General features: G+C 45.6%; 1 protein-coding gene across 1 annotated transcript in view; it reads left to right on the top strand.

Moving 5' to 3' along the window:
- Window positions 1-682: 682 nt before the first annotated feature.
- The window catches only part of LOC135004227 (NADH-cytochrome b5 reductase 1), a 169,106-nt gene continuing 147,809 nt past the window's right edge, over window positions 683-21,979 (top strand). The window contains exons 1-3 of the mRNA XM_063951794.1: window positions 683-774; window positions 9,710-9,753; window positions 11,157-11,260. Coding sequence (XP_063807864.1) covers window positions 683-774; window positions 9,710-9,753; window positions 11,157-11,260 — 240 coding nt within the window. The remainder of the gene's footprint in view (window positions 775-9,709; window positions 9,754-11,156; window positions 11,261-21,979) is intronic.

Below are 21,979 nucleotides of genomic sequence, written 5' to 3'. Positions count from 1 at the left end.
GGATATGTTTCACTCATTCATATTCATATAAGTGTTAGGTATTTCTTCGATCATTTGATATTTTTGTGATATTTGTTAAGAAACACATATTCGTACTGTATATAGGGAATCAGTATGTAAAACCAATGGGTGGGATTCCGACCATCAGTATACCGACAACAGGATCCCCGGCCACCGGTATGCCGGCAGCAGGGCAGGCGCCAGCAAGCCCCTTGAAGGCACGGTGGCTCGCTGTGCTCGTCAGGGAGGAAAGGTTGTGGTGCCTGTGATTCTGGTGTCGGTATTTTCCAGCTAGCCGGGATTCTGGCATCGGCATTGCGACATCTGGGATCCCGACTAGCGGTATGGGCGACCGTTTCCCGTATATATGCTAGATAATTATCACATGACTGCCATGCTTTACTACAACAAGTAAATACTTTATATTCTTCATAATAATTGTGCTTGCATTGTGCATGCTTTGTTCTTAGGCTGATGTAAGCAGGTCACTTGTTCTGAAGAGGTTTGAGCAAATAGCTTATAACAAAACAAGCAACACAGATAATTTACAGCAGATCTATTAGCACGAGTTAGCATTTTCAGTCCAATAGTGAAAACTACCTATACTGTATATATAGATTGCATAATCATTTCTGAAATGTCTAGGGCCTCCATTTACCACCAATACTAAATGTCAGTGCAAATGAATACGAATGAGTTGTCCAAAATAAACACAATATCCTTGAGAGAACCTATTTCTACTTTCTTTCCTGACAAGATCTTCACACTCTCCAGGTAACATGGAAAAAAACAAAACAACTGGTGACATCAATTTCCAGGCTGGTACTGCTAACCAGCAATACACCACAGGGACTCTCCTAACAGTGAGATGCATGCACAGAAATGTTTCTTTAAGTCCCTCTGTATTGGACTAGTATCAAATCCTCAGGTAGGTATTACACTTGACCCGTGTCTTTCCCTTTAGAAACAAACCTCACCTAAGAACAAGTATAGCAGTTCACATAAAGGTATCTTTACATCAGGTTCCAATAATAGTTAGGATCACAGAGGTAAATCAGCAAATGTCTACCAAATCCACTTGAACGTATTATTATTATTATTATTATTATTATTATCAGTTCCTTACATAGCGCAGCATATTGATTTGCGCTTTACAACTGGAACAATAGTAATAGAACAAAAGTGTGTAAAAACAGACAGACATAGAGGTAGAAATGCCCTGCTTGCAAGCTTACAATCTATAGGGAAATAGACATTGATATACAAAGACAGATGCTACCTATTTCATATTGGTCACCAGATTGCAAAGGTTCTTAATGGGCTGAATGATATGATTACACTGCAATGTTGGACAAGGGTCAGGATGGTGTGAAAGTGAAGAAAGATAAAATATGTGAGGTTATGGGTGGACTGTACAGAGGGGAAGTAATTAGATAGGGAGGCATCAAAGGTTATGTGGGTGCAGAGGGATAGGGCTTACAGGGAAGATTCCTGGTGGGCCGACGCACCCGTGGGGCCTGTTTTGTTTGAGGACATGTGGTCCTTTTTATAGACATAATGAATAAGATGCAAAATAATTTGCATATATGAAAATGACTTTGCCACTTAGCCTGTGATTGCAGATGATCTAGTGTATGCTCTGTCTGCCTGCTTGGCTGACATATAAGATTGAGTGAATAGTGATTGGGATACGGTTGGTGTAATAAGCAAGAAAATATATACTTCTAAAGAATGATATAGTTTCCTAAATTCTGAAGGTGTATCAAATAATGTGCTCATAGTATTTAATTTTATTTCTTTTTAACTCCCCCCTTGGTGCTGGACATGCCCACTATCTGGAAAGTCTTGGGGAGAGGGTGATGCTGCCATGGCCCATGGCTAGACCTTACACCTCTGGTGCTGCCCATGTGGGGCCACTAGTACAAATTTTTCCAGGGCCGCTTTTTGTTCTTAATCCGCCCCTGTGTGGGTGGGTCTGGAATTTGCTAAGCTTGTCTAAAGAGGTGAGTTTTCAGGGAACATTTGAAGGTTTGGAGACTAGAGGTGAGTCTTATTGTGCGTGGAAGGGCATTCCACAGAGTGGGTGCAGCCTGGATAAAGTCCTGTAATTTTGAGTGGGAGCAAGTAATGCGTGTGTGTGAGATAGCAGATCTTGTGCAGAGCGAAGAGGTCGGGTAGGGAGATATTTTGAGATGAGTGAAGAGATGTGTGTTGGTGTAATTTGGTTAATAGCCTTGCATGTCAGTAAAAGTTTTAAAATTAGTTTATTCCACATGCAAGATATACAATGCAACAGTTGGAAAGCTGGAAAAAGCTTAGAGTGTCAGTTGTAGCGCACGACTTTCATATGTTTCCCTTAAGGAGAGTGCCAGGTTGGGAGATACAGCTAATCACAATGATTAGCTGCATCCAGTGTTGGACTGGGGCATGAAGGGCCCACCGGGGGAATGCAGTGGTAGGGACCCATGTTTATGGGTGTGGCCAGTCTCCAGAGGGGGTGTAGCCAGTCTCCAGCAGGGGGGTGGCCAGCCGCAGCACTGATTTGCCTAACCATTGGAGAGTGCATGGTATATGACCTTTGATAAATATATATAGTAAATACATGCACGATAATGTACCAGACTAATAACAGAAATGCACTGTAGAAAAACACCATTGTCCTGTGCAGTATAAGGTAACATATGTATAATGTATCATTCAAGTACACAGTCTGATTCATAGACGAAAACAAGGAGCCCCCAAACAGTGGGGCCCACCGGGGGTTTCCAACATTGGCTGCATCTCCAATCCTGGCACTCTCCTGAAGGGAAGCCCCAAAGTGACCCGAACCATTGACTCCAAATCAGAAAGTTCGGGTGTGATCAGCTCTCAGCAAAGCGAACTGATGATCTTTATTTAATGATATCTATCGATCTAGTTCTAAAACTGGAAAGTGTGCCCTCATATGACAATTTGAAGCTATTCCAACATAATTTCCCTCAAAAGAGACCATTCTTCCAGTACATAAAACTTTGAAATTTTAAGGCAAAATATTGATGAACAATGGCCTCAAGTCAGGGATGATGAATGTCTTTGCTCCTAAAGATGGCACACCACCAAATTATTATATTCATATTTGTGGTCCCAACTTCTACTCTCCAAAGAGATACATTACAATGTCCCCAGAACATTTTTGAGATCACAAAAAACTTGTCAAATGGTGGCCCTCTATGAAACAAAATGTTCAGCAGTATGTGGCTGCTTGTCTTATATGTGCCCAAATTGACACTTGTAGACAACATTGTTTAGTCTTTTGCAATCACTACCTTTTCTTTCAGGGATATTCATATAAGATATTGAGAGGGCCTGACTTAAAGTTGTACACAATTACTCAAGATCTTTGCAAACTGTCACATCAAAGACTGCATGCTATATCGAACGTTTCTATTATTATGCTTATTTTGCCCTCAGATCACATCATTTGCCCTTGCCATCCAGGGTCCATGAGAGCCATCCATCCAGTGTTACATTTCTCCAATTAAACCAGCTCTTTCTGGGTTCTTCCATACCCCTATCTCCGTGCATGGTTGAGCATTTAGATTACAGTATGTCATGCATGGTACACCTATTAGATTCATGACTTTCCCACAAACTACTCCAATACAGGGGTGGAACTCCCAGAGCCTGTGGACTCCAAGCCCTAAAGGGGCACCTGCATGCTTCACAGCGGGATCAAATTGTGACTGCTTCTTTTTCAATGGAGCTCTGCGGTGCATCCACTACTACTGCAGAGTTATTTGTCTCTGTCCCAGGAGCACTGCTAACACCTGCAATAGGGGACAGGACGGCTCCCGTCTGGTACCACTCAGCCTGTAAGCAATGATGCACCTGCTGCAGTTACTGCACTGTGAGATGGGACCCACTGGTGAACGCTGATTCTGGATGTTGCAGACACCTGAATCTCAGGAGTCTGACCCTGACCCATCGGATGGTGTCACACAGCGTAGCTGGAGCTCTACCAATTCACTGCGGGCTCCGGTCCCTGTAGTCCAGCTGAGATTGCTATGTGGGTGTAATCTTTTGATCAATACACTGACATTACACCAGTCCCTGAGTGCCGCAGTTTTTTGTTCTCTCCATATCCAAGTCTGACTGAGGGCCCCGGGGCACGCTGCTGTTTAAGGGAGTGCCGGGCTTCTTGTTCCAATATAGTATTGTGACAAGAACACTGGGATAGTGTTTGAGGGCAGGTATATTTGTCCCAGGTTCTTGTCTTACATGTTTTAGAAAATGTTAACTTCTAGGAAAAATGCTTTTTGTTTTGTCTGAACCTTTTCAGTTTGCTGTAAAAGCTGGGTAAAGGCTCTGAGAGAGAGATAAGGCGAGTTCTAGACATTGGGCCCAGTTCGGGTCTTTGGCCTCACAGAGGGCTAATCAGGGTTTCAGCTGTGTAAGAGTGTTATAGTGCTTCTAACCTGATTAGTATGGGCAGACTGCCTGGGAAGGCTGCAGGATCTGTGTGTGAGAGACACGCTTTCTGATGCAAGTAAGCTATACAGTATGTACTGACGAACTCTGTGTTTTGTTTAGTGACAGTTAGGAATATCTTATGTTTAGTTAGTGCCGGACAGGCAAGGTATTTTTATTTTGGGGTTTGTTTTATTTTCTGTTTCAATAAAACTGGCCGGGGTCAGTTGTACCAGAAACTGGACTTGTGTTGTTCCTCAGCTGCTGCGTGCGGCCATATTCCCCAGGAAAAGGCGCCTTGCACCCCTACAGTGTTACAACTTGGTGGAGAATGCGAGCACACCGTTCTGCGCATAAGTGAAAGCAGCAGCTTTGTGAGGCCTGCAGAAAACGGTGGTTTATGCAGATACAGCCCAGTGTGAAGTTACTGAGACTCACCCCTGAGGGTTTGATATATGTCTTGGGTGAAAGCAGCTACAAAGCCGCCTGAAAAATCTGTCGACATGGAGGATCTGCTTAAAGCCTTGCTGCAAGCTACAGCGGCTCAGCAGGAGGCCAACCGACAGCAGCAGGTGGCAATGGAGGAAAATAGGAGACAACAGCAGGTGGCAATGGAGGAAAATAGGAGACAACAGCAGGTGGCAATGGAGGAAAATTGGAGACTACAGCAGGAGGCCAACAGACAGCAGCAGGTGGCAATGGAGGAAAATATAAGACAGCAGCAGGTGGCAATGGAGGAAAATAAGAGACAACAGCAGGCAGTTGTTGATGAACTTTACAGGCAACAGCGTCAGGTTAGAGAGGCCTTAGCAGAAGTGGTGCAGAGACTTGCAGCTCGGGTTGGAGATGTGGCCGTCAGTGCTCCAACCAGCTCTAGTTCTATACGGGCCAGTCACTTCCTGCAGAAAATGACAGAGGCTGATGATGTGGAGGCCTATCTGACCACGTTTGAAAGGACTGCCGAGCGTGAGAACTGGCCGAAAGCACAGTGGGCCAGTCTGCTGGCACCTTTCCTGTCAGGTGAGCCCCAAAAAGCTTACTTTGATTTAAGCCCTGCTGAGGCTCGGGACTATGATAAACTAAAGACTGAGATCCTGACCCGCCTGGGAGTCACGCTGTCAGTACGAGCACAACGGGTGCACCGTTGGCTGTACGCCATGGAGAAGCCTCCGCGCTCCCAGATGCACGACCTTATTCAGCTAACAAAAAAATGGCTACAGCCAGAGACATTAACTGGTCCCCAGATGGTGGAAAGAGTCGTCATGGACCGCTACTTGAGATCTTTGCCCATGGTCCTGCGCAAGTGGGTGAGCCATGGAAACCCGGGTACTGCTGACCAATTAGTGGACATGGTAGAGAGGTATTTGGCAGCAGAGGAACTACTGATGACCACCCAGCAACCCATAGATCCTCGACAGCGCCCTTCAGTAAAGACTGGTAAGACTGTTCCGTGGGAAAACGTTGCTGGGCGGTTAAGAGAACGCAAGGCTGGAGAGACTGTAAACACTGGCCCTGGAGACAGGCCAATGGGGCTAGAACGGTCTATGCTGCCCAAACGGGTTGATAATCGTGTGGTTAAATGTTTTAGGTGTGGTATGCCAGGTCATGTTATTGCCAATTGCCCAGTCACGCAAGAACCCATGCAATGTGATGCTGCCTTTGAATGTCGCAGAATGTCTTTCTTTGCTAGGTTAGCCTGTACTGTGGTACCTTCACCTGAGCTGGAAAAACAAATGTGTGATGTGTTCTTAGAGGGTAACCGGGTAGAGGCCTTGCTAGATTCAGGAAGTTTAGTTACCCTCGTGAAAGCTGGGTTAGTGAACCCCTTAAAGGTCCAGCAAATACCTATTGGGGTAACTTGCATACATGGGGATACCCAACATTATGCCACTGCTGAGGTGAATATAGAAACTTGTTGTGGGTCAGCAATGGTTAAAGTGGGACTGGTCCCTACCTTGGTGCATGAGGCCATAATAGGGAGGGATTTTCCTCATTTTTGGAAACTGTGGGAATCACGGTTATCAACAGATGTGAGAAGTAAAAAGCCAGTTTATAATACCGGTGATTTTATGGATGTACGTGGGTCTTCGGAACTTTCTGGCCCTTTGCCTTTTGCTAGTTTGGCTGGGGAAGTGACAGATGGGGAGTCCAGTGAGGACCCTCTTGCCGGGAACAGAGACATAGTAGTTAGAACTGAAAGCGTGCCTGACCTGGAGGTAAAGAAGGATCTGTTTGCGTCTGAACAGTTAAAGGATCCTACCTTAATAAAGGCTAGAGAGAATGTTAAGATTGTTAATGGGGAACCTGTGGTACCAGGTGACAGGGTTACGTATCCCCACATGGCCATCTGTAATGAGCTCTTGTACCACATTGTCAAAAGGGGTGAGGATGTGGTGGAACAGCTGGTAGTTCCCCAGCCTTATCGGAGAACGGTACTAGATTTAGCTCATAGTCACGTTACCGCAGGACATTTAGGGGCAGAAAAAACCACTGAAAGAGTTTTACAAAGGTTCTTTTGGCCAGGGGTTTATAAAGAAGTGTCTGAATATTGTTCTTCCTGTCCTGAATGCCAGTATCATGCCCCTAGACCCCATTTCAGGAGCCCACTAGTTCCCATGCCTATTATAGAGGTCCCGTTTGACAGAATAGCCATGGATCTCGTGGGGCCCTTGTTAAAGTCTGCTCGGGGCCATCAGTATATCCTGGTAATTATGGACTATGCCACTCGATATCCTGAGGCTGTCCCTTTACGCACTATCACAACCAAGGCGATAGCTAGGGAGCTGGTGCAGGTATTTAGTAGAGTGGGAATACCAAAAGAAATTTTGACTGACCAAGGTACTCCATTTATGTCAAGGATCATGAAAGAGTTGTGCAAGTTATTTAAGGTCACTCACCTCAGGACGTCCATCTACCATCCCCAAACTGACGGGTTGGTGGAAAGGTTTAATAAAACATTAAAAAGTATGTTAAAAAAGGTTGTTGAGAGAGATGGGAAAAACTGGGATTGTTTGTTGCCCTACTTGTTAATGGCCATCAGAGAAGTTCCTCAGTCCTCTACGGGGTTTTCTCCATTTGATTTGTTGTATGGTAGACACCCCAGAGGGCTGTTGGATATTGCCAAAGAGACGTGGGAAGGACAGCCCACTCCTTATAGAAGCGTTATTGAGCATGTAACACAAATGCAGGATAGGATTGCAGCCGTGGTACCTGTTGTCAGAGAGCACATGGAACAGGCCCAAAGTGCTCAACAGAGGGTCTATAACCGGAGTGCCAAGATACGGGAATTTGCTCCTGGCGATAGAGTTCTTGTTTTGGTACCCACTGTGGAAAGCAAATTCCTAGCTAAATGGCAGGGTCCATTTGAGATTAGGGAAAAAGTGAATGAGGTTAATTACAAAGTATACCAGCCGGGAAAGAGAAAACCCGAACAGATCTACCATGTTAACTTAATCAAACCCTGGAAAGATAGGTTGTCTCTGTCAGCGGAGCCTTGCCCTTCGGTGTCTTCACCCCGGTTGCTTCCCGCAGTGAAGGTGTCAGAGACATTATCAGCTGATCAGAACAATCAGGTTAAAGAATTTCTCATCCAAAATAGGGAGGTATTTTCAGAGCTGCCTGGCCGAACGACCATAATAAAACATGACATTGTCACAGAACCAGGGGTCAGGGTTCATTTAAAGCCATATAGGATTCCTGAAGCTCAGCGAGAAGCTATTTCTAAGGAAGTTAAAACCATGTTAGAACTGGGAGTCATAGAGGAGTCTAACAGTGAGTGGTCCAGTCCCATAGTGCTCATCCCGAAGCCCGACGGTAGCATACGCTTCTGTAATGACTTTCGTAAGTTAAATGAGGTGTCCAAGTTTGACGCATACCCCATGCCCCGTGTGGATGAGCTTGTAGAAAGGCTGGGAACAGCCAGGTTTCTCACCACATTGGACCTGACCAAAGGTTACTGGCAAATACCTTTATCTGATAGCGCCAAAGAAAAAACAGCCTTTTCGGTTCCGGAGGGGCTGTACCAGTATAAGATGTTACCCTTTGGGTTGCATGGGGCTCCAGCAACCTTTCAACGGGCGATGGATAAAATTTTGAGGCCCCATAGAAAATATGCAGCTGCCTATTTGGATGATGTGGTAATTCACAGTACAGACTGGGGGTCCCATTTGGTTAAAGTACAAGCAGTACTGGACTCAATCAGAGAGGCAGGGTTAACTGCTAACCCAAAGAAGTGCTGCCTCGCAATGGAGGAGGTCAAATACTTGGGCTTCACCATAGGCAGAGGTCTGATTAGGCCCCAATTGAATAAAGTTGATGCTATTCAAAACTGGCCTCGTCCAGTGAATAAAAAACAGGTAAGGGCTTTTTTGGGAATTACTGGGTACTATAGACGGTTTATTCCTAATTTTGCGACCACAGCGGTGCCGTTGTCAGACCTTACCAAAGGGAAGCAGTCAAATGTGGTGAAATGGAACCCTGATGCAGAAAAGGCGTTCCAAGCGTTAAAAGTGGCTTTGTGTTCACAACCGGTGTTGATAACACCAGATTTTTCAAAAGAATTTGTGGTACAGACAGATGCCTCAGAGGTAGGGATAGGTGCTGTGCTGTCCCAAACCAGAGATGGGGACGAACACCCTATCATTTATTTGAGTAGGAAACTCAATGAGCATGAAAAAAGGTATGCCATTGTGGAAAAGGAGGCTTTGGCCATTAAGTGGGCACTAGATACCTTGAGATATTACCTCTTGGGTAGACAATTCAGACTAGTGACAGACCATGCCCCTTTAAAATGGATGTATGTAAATAGAGGCAAGAATGCTCGTGTAACTAGATGGTTTCTAGCGTTGCAGGACTTTAAGTTTACTGTCGAACATAGACCGGGAACACAATTGACCAACGCAGATGCATTGTCTCGCATCTTCTGTTTGGGGGCTACAAGTGTTCCGGCCCCTAGGTCGAAACAGGGGAGGGGGATATGTGACAAGAACACTGGGATAGTGTTTGAGGGCAGGTATATTTGTCCCAGGTTCTTGTCTTACATGTTTTAGAAAATGTTAACTTCTAGGAAAAATGCTTTTTGTTTTGTCTGAACCTTTTCAGTTTGCTGTAAAAGCTGGGTAAAGGCTCTGAGAGAGAGATAAGGCGAGTTCTAGACATTGGGCCCAGTTCGGGTCTTTGGCCTCACAGAGGGCTAATCAGGGTTTCAGCTGTGTAAGAGTGTTATAGTGCTTCTAACCTGATTAGTATGGGCAGACTGCCTGGGAAGGCTGCAGGATCTGTGTGTGAGAGACACGCTTTCTGATGCAAGTAAGCTATACAGTATGTACTGACGAACTCTGTGTTTTGTTTAGTGACAGTTAGGAATATCTTATGTTTAGTTAGTGCCGGACAGGCAAGGTATTTTTATTTTGGGGTTTGTTTTATTTTCTGTTTCAATAAAACTGGCCGGGGTCAGTTGTACCAGAAACTGGACTTGTGTTGTTCCTCAGCTGCTGCGTGCGGCCATATTCCCCAGGAAAAGGCGCCTTGCACCCCTACAGTGTTACAGTATATATATATATATATATATATATATATATATATAGTACTGTGTAAAAGTTTTAGGCAGGTGTGGAAAAAATGCTGCAAAGTAAGAATGCTTTCAAAAAATAGAAGTGTTAATAGTTTATTTGGATTCAGTATGATTTACCGGTGGACGGGATGCTGGCTGTCCATATCCCGACAGCGACTTCCCGGCTGCCAGAATGCCGGCAGCGGGGCGAGCGGAAAGAGTCCCCTTGCAGGTTCGCTGCACCCGCCATGCTGTGCTCGCATTGCTGCGGGTTCAGTGGCTTGCTGTGCTCGCCACAGGATCTATTCCCACTCTATGGGTGTCGTAGACACCCACGAGTGGGAGTAGTCCTGTTGCACCAGGATTCCGGCTGTCGGCATTGTTGGCTTGCGGGATTCCGGTATCCGTATCTCGACAGCTGGCAAATTGATGCATCCCGTTTATTTAAATCAATTAATGAAATGCAAAGTGAATGAACAGAAGAGAAATCTGTATTTAGTGTGACCACCCTTTGCCTTCAAAACATCATCAATTCTTCTAGGTACACTTGCACAAAGTAAAAGTAACAAAAGATTTACAGTTGAAAATCACTTGTTACATATTCTAAGCTTAGATGATCTCTACAGTGACTTGCTGCGACAAATGTTAAAACTTATATGCATAGGCGTTTCTATAATGTGTGCAGTGTGTGTTGCACACGGGCCCCTGGGTCCAGGGGGGGCCACACCACTGCACACACTGCACACATATATTATACTGCCCCTCTGGAGTCCCGCGACGGTGGCCCAGCTATGCAGGCACAAATCACTTGAAAAATGGCCTCCACGGCCATTTCCGTGTGATTTGCCCATGCGCATTGGAGGTGTCCTCTGGAACATGGCACCCGCATTATGCCAGAGTCTACTGCTGCCGGAGGGGAGGGGGCCCATAGCAGAGGCTGCACATGGCTAAGCTGCACACGGGTCCCCTCCTCTCTTAAAATGCCTGTGCGTATATGCAATCATTATTGAAGAAAACATTTAGCATACCCTGTTTTTAATGTATGGGGGTGCATTTCTTATGGGTTTTACTGTATTTTGGAGCTAAAACCCAAGAGACCAATCTATTGTAAATTAGTAATATGTGTGGAACGTCTGCTAATTTTCCTTTCTCTTTCTAGGTAAATATGTCTACCTTTCAGCTAGAGTCAATGACAATCTTGTGGTTAGACCATACACCCCCATTTCTTGTGATGATAAAGGCTATGTTGATCTGATAGTAAAGGTAATGTCACATATAATCACAAGTCAAATAATTATTAATGTAAAAAGACCTGTAGTATTAGGCTAACGCTGAGCGTAAAGGTCTCAAAGTTGTCTACTTTAAGTAATAAATATAAATGTACTCACTTTTATAGATAAAGAGGACAATTAAATACATCACATCCTCAGCTTTAATAATAACCATCATGTGTAGGTCTTTTTGTGAATATTCTTTATACTTTGACACAAAGGGGATGATTGTGACCCTCATGCTGCTGCAACTGCTTCAGTGTCATTTGCAATATTCATATCTGCAACTACAGTATATGCTAATTCTAGTATCAGCTCTTCCCCTGGTATAGAGCCATGCATTTGAATGTGCAAGGACTGAGACACCCACTTTGAGCATCTTACCTTAATACCACTTGGTGCGTCTTAAGATGCCACCATTGGTCACGTTGTAAACCCCTGGTGCTGAGTATAAATATCTGTAGTTTCACGGTGTATGGTGCATTACACTTACTCTGCTCCAGCTGTTTGTGGGTAACCGTAAGGCATAGGTACCATGACATCCCCTGAATACTCTGGTGTGTGATACAGATAGGATGTGGCAGAGAGGATATCAATACAGGAGCCAGTGTACTGCATGTAGACAAATTGGGCACCAGGCCATCTCATAAAAACAGGATAAAAGGTTTATTAGAAATAACGCAGGGTCATGTAGCAGGGATAACTTATGAAAACTTACTGTACTCCTCCAGCACAAAGCATAGCTCTTACCAGTGGCGTATCTATAGTGGGTGCAGTGCACGCGGTGCACACGGGTCCCTGGGTCCAGAGGGGGCCCACACCGCACACACTGCACCCATTTCTTCTAAATACTTACCTTTCTGGTGTCCGGGTGTGGGTCCCCTCCTCTCCCGAGTCCTGTAGCCGGCAGCCGCAGCAGCACTGTTAGAGCTCTGTCTGAGCACTAGAGACTCTGGCACAGTGCCAGAGTCTACAGCGCATGTGCAGGTCTCCGGAAAAATGGTCGCCACACCATTTTTTCTGGGACTTGTCCATGCACTGCAGACTATAGCACTGTGCCAGAGTCTCTAGCGCTCAGACAGAGCACTAACAGCACTGCTGCCGGCTACGGGACGGGAGAGAAGGGGGCCCACACCCGGAGACTGCAGACTGGTCCCCTCCTCTCTAGATACACCACTGGCTCTTACATATTATATCTCGCCAACTACTCCTGCACATTAATCATATTGGTTACTTTAGAAACAGTAGGAAACCTCCTCCAGCGCTGTGGATTCAGTATGATATGCCGGCTGTTGGGATCCCGGCAGGCAGGAAACCGACCCTGGGATCCTGACAGCAGGAATACCGGCGGCCAGCGAAGCGTGTCCCTTAGAGGGCTCGCTGCGCTCACTACGCTTCGGGCCCGGTAATATTATCCCATCGGGTGTCGGGATTCTGGCGTCGGTATCCTAACAGCCGGGATTCCGGTATCCGGCAAATTGAATGCCTCCCAGCACAGTAGTTAATTGCAGCAGCATCAAATATGAAGAGCAACACTAAATATTTTGACATTATGGGACGAGTAGTGCCACACCATCACAGGCACACTGCCGATACAGTGACCTCCTTTCCCCCATCAATATGGGGACACTTCTCAGGGACATATAACAATATGAGAACATCACCATAATAAGGGGCTCCTAATTATGCCATTCATGCATACAGTACAGTTCCCTTACATATGTCATACACCTGGATCACTTCTTCTGGGGTACCCCTGAAGATGGAGACTCCCCTATCGCTGGGCTCTGGATACCTCTGCTCTCACACTGCCATGGTTCTCTCTTTCAAGTGCCCCATTGTGACTGTCAGCACTCCTCCTCTTAAACTCTGCATGGGTCTCTAACGGGTTCTCACTTATACACTGCAGGCATGGAGATTGCAATCTCTTCTCTTCTCTCTTCTCCTGCAGCTTCCAATTCTCTCCATTCTGAGATATGGGTGAGATGAGTTCTTAGTGGAGCTGCCCTTCATCTGCTGCTCACTTGCAGCATTGTAGGGGCAACACCCCCTCCTGTCCGTACCTAGGGGTTTCTATGTCTGGGACTACTTGTTGTATAGGGGTTTCTTACAGGGGGCACTTTCTGCCTTATATAGGGGCATTTACCTGACAATACAAATTGCGGCTCATGGTATCCGCCATGAACCTCACCTGAATGCCAGGGTACCGCAGGACTTCCCTCCTCCTGCCCGGCAGTCCCAGCGTAATGGTCACCTTCTCCATGTGGATGCAGGGAACCTGAGTCTTTATAGACTCAGGTCCCAACATCATCTGTACAGCTATGGATGGGACACGATTGCACCTGCAGAGTGGCCAAGGCCCTTTGCAGTGATGCAGCTAGTCCACATCACAGCACTATCTAAGCAGTCTGCACTTCCTTGTCCTCTCTGTGACTGACAGCTGATACCACTGGAAGGCGAGGCTTAAGCCTGGAGGTACTGGGAGCTGGAACTTCAGCCCAACAGTACTGGGAGGATGTGTTTAAGTCTGGTTCAGGGTACTAGAACACCATCAAAACTTGCACAGTTCCCACTGTAGGTGCGATCATCCGTCAGGTTGTGGCCTCCAATAAGGGAAATAGCCAGAACTCTGTGGGCATCATACCAACATTTTGGAGAGGCCCCTTCCCCCTTCTAGAGAGACACCTCTCTCCACAGCAGTTGTTCATTTTATGCGCTATAGTTGTGCCCTTGTTAATTGCATGCCCCATAGTAGTGCCTTAGTTAAATTTTTGAACTATAATGGTGCCGTAGATAATGCTATGCCCCATAGTAGTGCCCTAGTTCACATTAGACCACACAGTACCCCCAATTTATATCATTTAACATTGAGGTGCCCCACCTTAACAATATGCCACATTGTACTGCTGCCAGTACACATGCCACACAGTGCCCCCAGTTCATATTATGCCACACAGAGCTTAGTGAGCATTTACAGGAACCTGGTAAACAACTTTATGACCTTGATACAGTTGAGTCAGTCCCCAAAGGTGGGTCCCATAAGCTTCTGTGTCCCATACCATTGGAACTCCCTACACCCATTATAGCTATGGCCATGAAGTGTAGTCCGTCAAGTGACAGGTCAGTCCATACATACTAGCTATCTCCATTCATGTGCAGATACCTGATCCGGCGCATGCGCATAAGCTAATTCTTTCTTAGATGGCTACAAGCTTCATTCTATAAACACATTTATTTACTTTTTTTTCACATTCACTTACTCTATTACACAACAAAGTCAAAGGTTCAGGCAAACCCACCAATCACAGGCAGGTTTATTTTTCTTCTATTGTGATGTAATTTCTCTACTATAATGGTTTTAACATCACGATTCTTAGTAAATCTGGGATTCGTATGTCTATGAAAAATATTCAGTATTTGTTCCAATGGTCTATTGCCCTAAAGTCAGATTTTCATGCAATTTGTCCACGGTTTTGCTTTTAGTAAATTTCCAATTTTCGATGGTATATCGCAGAAAAACACTAAATCAACCCTTAGTAAATTTATTACAGGGAGTAAAATTAGGCTTGAGCAGCCATTTAGTGATATCACCATTCAGAATTTTAATGGGGCAAGAAAGGATATGAGAACCAAATTTATATTAGTGCATTAGTACCTCTAAATGCTGAAAATATATAAAGTTGATTTAAGTCAGTGGTGCGCAAACTTTTTAGAATTTTTTACAAAGCACGCCTATGCCAAAAAATTCTTATTGAGAAATTAAGAAAAAAATATTAAATAAGTAAATTGTATTTATATGTCATCCCTATGTTCAGTTATGTGGTGAGTGGCGGATTCACTTCTGTTTGTCCACATATTTTATGATTGGAAGCCACCAGCACTGGTTTTGTCTATTACATTGATTGTAAATAATTTAAATTGGTACTGGACCACCAACCCAGGGCACCCCTGCAAGTGTCCTGAGGCACCCCAGGCTGCCACGGCACATAGTTTGAGAACCACTGATTTAAGTAGTTTATAAAAGATATTATTTTTTTTAAAACTATAAAAAACATATAAATGAGGAGTCTGGCTTTGAATCTTTCAGACTCCCAATTTAGCAAATGATATTGGCTAATCTCTCTGTCCATTTTCCTTTGGCCTGATCGGGTGGTGTGGTGGGACCTGGCAGGTTGGGCAGTATGCCCTTTGTTTACTCCCTGTACACTCCTTCCCCACTCTTATGTTGTTCGTAGTGGGCCCCCTCGCACCAACTGCGCAGGTATTGCTGCATCATCCTAGTTTAAACAGACCTTGGAATATGTTGTTTTTACCTTCTGTATAATTTCTCTCTGACTCAGTACCCATTGTACAGTAGAATTCGTATGTATATGTGTTCTCCATCTTCTCCCAACCCAACCCAATCCCTGCTTATCGCTCCTGGCTCATTTTCTACCTATTTCTGCTGTCTTTTCTCCTGAGCACTTTTCTCTTGACCATGCACACACCCTTCAAGCCAGGGGATTTCCCCCCCCCCCCCCCCCCCTCCCGACAGTCCATACTATCCCCTAATTACTCCTGGTGACCCCTCCTTTGGTTGACCATTAATATTTAACTTTGTCGACTAATCCCCCTACAACTCCCCACTCCCCTCAAGGTGTTTTGGGCTTCATAGTCCTCGTCTTCCTGGACTTTAGTGTCCAGAATTCTGAGTACCTCTCCCCACGCCTTTACACCTCTTATTCTTTATTTTCTTTTTTCTGTTCTTTGCTTCATGAGGGTTGAGTACCCAGTCCTCCCTCCTCTCCCCCCTTTTCACATTCTATATCATCTTCTCTTTGGGATGCAATTAATTTGCTGGCTGTAGGGATCCCTCCGGTCAGGATACCAACACCAGAATCCCAACAGCTGACAATGCCGAAAGCTGAAATCCTGGCGAACAGGTACTATTCCCACTCATGGGTGTCCACGAAACCCTAGCGTGGGAATAGAACCTGCAGCGAGCACAGTGAGCCACCGAGCCCGCTAGGTGACTCTTTGCACTCACCCCGCTGCTGGCATACTGGCGGCCGGGATGCTGGTGTCGCCAGTAAAACATACTGATCCCTTCTCTTGCCCACGTCCTCTTGCTCTCTGTCCCCCCTATCTTCTTTGCAGGATGGACCATTTAACCCCCCCCCCCCTTCGTACTTTCTATATCCCTCTCACCCTCTGGTTATATGCCTCTCACAATTGCTTCTATAAACATTTGGAGCTTCAATACAACTCAGAAATGTTCTCACCTGTTTCGTACAATTCCCACTCTGCATGCGGACATTGTCTTGCTTAAAGAGACTCACTTTCGGAAACCAGGTCATCCTACCCTGCTCTTCAAATGCTTTTCCACTATGTTGTATTCCTCCAGCAATTCTAAGCATAATGGCATAGCCATTATGATTAGCAATAGGATTCCATTTATCCAGAGCTGAATTTACACTGATACTGACGGTTGTTACATTATTCTGACTGGCAAGCTGGGCCCCCTGGATTTCACTATCGCCAATGCTTATGCCCCTAATACTGGCCAATATAACTTCTTTAAATCCTTCTTTACCACTTTGCATAAAAAGCAGGTAGGATATCTGTTTCTTTGTGGTGATTTTAATTGCATCATGGACCTGGCCTTGGACAGGTTGATCCCCCAGGTCCGCTCACGAGAATGCCCTATATCTAAATTCCTATTCAAGCAAATATGGGAAGCTATCCTAATTGACATTTGGCGTGCTCTTAACCCCACCTACATAGAATATACTTATTACTCTGCCCCTCACCGCACCTATTCTAGAATTGATCACTTTTTCTGCAGCCTCCTGGCCTCTAAACATTTACTCAACTCCATGATCACCCCCAACCCCCGGTCTGATCAGTCTTCCGTCACTTACACATTTCCCCTGTTGGCAGTGCTATTTTTGTAGAAAATTAGGTTCAGGAACTCCCAAGGGTGGCAGCGGTGGGTGGTGCTTTGGGTAATGTGGGAGGGGCTACAGTGGGGGGGGCCTTTGCAAATAAATAAGGAAATATCCTTTGCAAGAATAAAGAATTTGCGCGCACCATAGGCACGCGCCCCACAAAGGGTGTGTGGCATTGATACAAGGGGCATGGTCTTGCAGGAAAAGACTACCTTATACCCCAGTTTTGCAACCTGCACGCCCAGACATTGGCCACCACACGAAAACAAAAAATCCTGATTCTTGCTCATTACATTATTTGTCATTTTTCCTCCTTATAGTAATGCCCCTTACACATTATGCCAAACTGTTAGAAACTTTGGACTTGCTTGAAGCCGATACTTTTGGGCTTGCTTAGAGTTGTGGTTCTTGGACTTGCCAAATGTGAAGACACTTGGACTAGATATTCCTGGAGGGAACTTGGACTTGCTGAATGTGTTGGGGAACTTCAGTACTATTGGGGTGATACTCCTAATGCCCTCAAAAGGGTCTTCACCAATAGCAATTCCTCACTGTTCCCTTAGTGCTTGTCTGCACACCGGTACTTAGGGGGCCCCAGGGCTTAATACCACCAGAAGTACGAGCTCAACAAATAGACTGAAGACTCCAAATAGTACTGGGTAATGGCTGAAATAATGCACACATCTGCCCAAGGTATGAGGTATGAGCTGGATAAACCTTTATTTGGGCAGGTATCTTATCAGTGCAGATGGTATGCATTTTATGCCCCACACACAATAATGCCCTTTACAAATGATGCCACACAGTAAGGCTTCTAATTATTTTTAAATGACCTGCTCATTTTCAGGAGTGTCATACTCGTTGCCAAGGGTTTCATGCTCATTGTCAGGTGTTTCATACTTGTGTCAGGCATTTCATGCTTGTGTCAGAGAGCTCATGCTCATTGCCAGGGGATTAGTGCTCATTGCTAGGGTTTTGTGCTCGTTGCCAGGGATTTCATGCTCTGGGTACCATGCTCATTGCCAGGATTTTCTGCTTGTTGCCAGGGGTCTTCTGCTCATTGTCAGAGGTCTCATGCTCGTTGCCAGGGGTTTTATGCTCTTTGCCAGGAGTCTCATGCTCGTGTCAATGATCTCATGCTCGTTGCCAAGGGTTTCCTGCTCTTTGTCAGAGGTCTCCTGCTCTTTGTATGTACCCATCTTGTTTGGGAGGCCCATATGACCGTCCTTCAGACCAGCTATGCATCTCATAGGAATAAAGAATAGAAGAAATCTTTACAAACCTTCACTGACCAGGTTCATTCCCTAGATTCTCTTCACAACACACTCCAATGAATGCTACTTACAAATGAGTAGATGAGGCGAGGAGGGCCCTTAATGCGATCCTCTCAGAGAAAGTCAACAAGTCACTTTGCTTATTAAATCAGCGGTTCTATGAGAAGAGTAACAAGCCAACACCCTTCTTGCTAACTGCCTGAAGGCCTGTAAGGCTGCTTCGACTATAGCATCGATTAAAGACCCAATGGGTAATCTTCATTATAAACCCTCTGATATAAATTCCATCTTCTCTGATTATTACACCTGTCTTTATAATACCCTGGACCTTACAGCTCCATCGCCCACCACGACCATACCCACATCAGAATATCTTGCTTCCTGTTCTCTGCCCCAGATTGACCATTCTAATTCTACTGCACTATGCCGCCCTGTAACCAAAGATGAGTTTTCTTCTGCTCTTAAACTCGAAAAGCCCTCTAAAGCCCCAGGATTGGATGTCTCCCCTTCTCCTACTACAAGACTATTGAGAACTCTCTAGTACCTCATATTAAGAAGACTTTTAATAAAGTCTTAGACGGCAGCTTTTTTTCCTCCCAGAAACCACCAAAGCCCTCATAACAGTAATTCTCAAAGCCAGTAAGGACCATCAACTGGTAGCCAATTATTGACCAATTTCCCTCCTAAACACTGATCTTAAACTTTTTACAAAAATCCTTCAACTCAGGCAGAACTCTCTCCTCCTCTTCCTCATCCACCCATATAAAGTGGGATTTGACCCTTCTAGACAGACCCTGGATAATACCATATTTAAACTCCCTTCCCTACTCTTGACCTTAGATGCAGAGAAGGGGTTTGATAGGGTCTCTGGGTCCTTCCTGAATCATACTCTTTGACGGTTCAGCTTTCAAAGGTACATTTCTTGGTGGCCTGGCATTTTCCAAGAGGCACAAAATGATAGGTAGATATGGAAAGTGATCTTGCATGAATTGATTCTATCTCCCACCTTCTATGGCTCACACATTGTTTCAGACCTAGAGGAGCTTTGTTGGTTCCCACTATTATCCTTAATTTGTCCGTCTGGGACTCCCTGGTCACTAAACTTTCCCTCTCTACCTACCCTTTGAACCAAACTCCTTTGTGGCACCACCCCTCTTTTCCCCCTGGCTGCTTGCCTCTCATGGCCTCTATTTGGATGGCAGCAGGCATTACCCCATTTCGCAATGTACTTGGCAGATTTGCACCACAGTCTTTTGCGGAGCTTCAGGAGGAGCACTTCCTCCTGAACTCTTACTTCTACCAATATCTCCATATCCGGAACATTGTCACCATGTCCATCAGGGAATCTGCCCAGATCTAGTGATGAGCGCCGGAAATTTTTCGGGTTTTGTGTTTTGGTTTTGGGTTCGGTTCCGCGGCCGTGTTTTGGGTTCGAACGCGTTTTGGCAAAACCTCACCGAATTTTTTTTGTCGGATTCGGGTGTGTTTTGGATTCGGGTGTTTTTTTAAAAAAACCCTCAAAAACAGCTTAAATCATAGAATTTGGGGGTCATTTTGATCCCAAAGTATTATTAACCTCAATAACCATAATTTCCACTCATTTTCAGTCTATTCTGAACACCTCACACCTCACAATATTATTTTTAGTCCTAAAATTTGCACCGAGATCGCTGGATGGCTAAGCTAAGCGACCCAAGTGGCCGACACAAACACCTGGCCCATCTAGGAGTGGCACTGCAGTGTCACGCAGGTTGGCCCTTCAAAATACTACTCCCCAAACAGCACATGACGCAAAGAAAAAAAGAGGCGCAATGAGGTAGCTGTGTGAGTAAGCTAAGCGACCCTAGTGGCCGACACAAACACCTGGCCCATCTAGGAGTGGCACTGCAGTGTCACGCAGGCTGGCCCTTCAAAAAACTACTCCCCAAACAGCACATGATGCAAAGAAAAAAAGAGGCGCAATGAGGTAGCTGTGTGAGTAAGCTAAGCGACCCTAGTGGCCGACACAAACACCTGGCCCATCTAGGAGTGGCACTGCAGTGTCACGCAGGCTGGCCCTTCAAAAAACTACTCCCCAAACAGCACATGACGCAAAGAAAAAAAGAGGCGTAATGAGGTAGCTGTGTGAGTAAGCTAAGCGACCCTAGTGGCCGACACAAACACCTGGCCCATCTAGGAGTGGCACTGCAGTGTCACGCAGGCTGGCCCTTCAAAAAACTACTCCCCAAACAGCACATGACGCAAAAAAAAAAAGAGGCGCAATGAGGTAGCTGTGTGAGTAAGCTAAGCGACCCTAGTGGCCGACACAAACACCTGGCCCATCTAGGAGTGGCACTGCAGTGTCACGCAGGCTGGCCCTTCAAAAAACTACTCCCCAAACAGCACATGGCGCAAAGAAAAAAAGATGCGCAATGAGGTAGCTGTGTGAGTAAGCTAAGCGACCCTAGTGGCCGACACAAACACCTGGCCCATCTAGGAGTGGCACTGCAGTGTCACGCAGGCTGACCCTTCAAAAAACTACTCCCCAAACAGCACATGACGCAAAGAAAAAAAGAGGCGCAATGAGGTAGCTGTGTGAGTAAGCTAAGCGACACTAGTGGCCGACACAAACACCTGGCCCATCTAGGAGTGGCACTGCAGTGTCACGCAGGCTGGCCCTTCAAAAAACTACTCCCCAAACAGCACATGACGCAAAGAAAAAAAGAGGCGCAATGAGGTAGCTGTGTGAGTAAGCTAAGCGACCCAAGTGGCCGACACAAACACCTGGCCCATCTAGGAGTGGCACTGCAGTGTCACGCAGGCTGGCCCTTCAAAAAACTACTCCCCAAACAGCACATGACGCAAAGAAAAAAAGAGGCGCAATGAGGTAGCTGTGTGAGTAAGCTAAGCGACCCTAGTGGCCGACACAAACACCTGGCCCATCTAGGAGTGGCACTGCAGTGTCACGCAGGCTGGCCCTTCAAAAAACTACTCCCCAAACAGCACATGACGCAAAGAAAAATTAAAGAAAAAAGAGGTGCAAGATGGAATTGTCCTTGGGCCCTCCCACCCACCCTTATGTTGTATAAACAGGACATGCACACTTTAACCAACCCATCATTTCGGTGACAGGGTCTGCCACATGACTGTGACTGAAATGACGGGTTGGTTTGGACCCCCACCAAAAAAGAAGCAACCAAAAAAGAAGCAATTAATCTCTCCTTGCACAAACTGGCTCTACAGAGGCAAGATGTCCACCTCATCATCATCCTCCGATATATCACCGTGTACATCCCCCTCCTCACAGATTATCAATTCGTCCCCACTGGAATCCACCATCTCAGCTCCCTGTGTACTTTGTGGAGGCAATTGCTGCTGGTCAATGTCTCCGCGGAGGAATTGATTATAATTCATTTTAATGAACATCATCTTCTCCACATTTTCTGGATGTAACCTCGTACGCCGATTGCTGACAAGGTGAGCGGCGGCACTAAACACTCTTTCGGAGTACACACTTGTGGGAGGGCAACT

Source organism: Pseudophryne corroboree, chromosome 2 (assembly GCF_028390025.1).
Source record: "Pseudophryne corroboree isolate aPseCor3 chromosome 2, aPseCor3.hap2, whole genome shotgun sequence".
Classification (NCBI taxonomy): Eukaryota; Metazoa; Chordata; class Amphibia; order Anura; family Myobatrachidae; genus Pseudophryne; species Pseudophryne corroboree.
The sequence above is the reverse complement of the archived record's forward strand: the minus strand, read 5'-3'. Positions and strand labels throughout refer to the sequence as shown.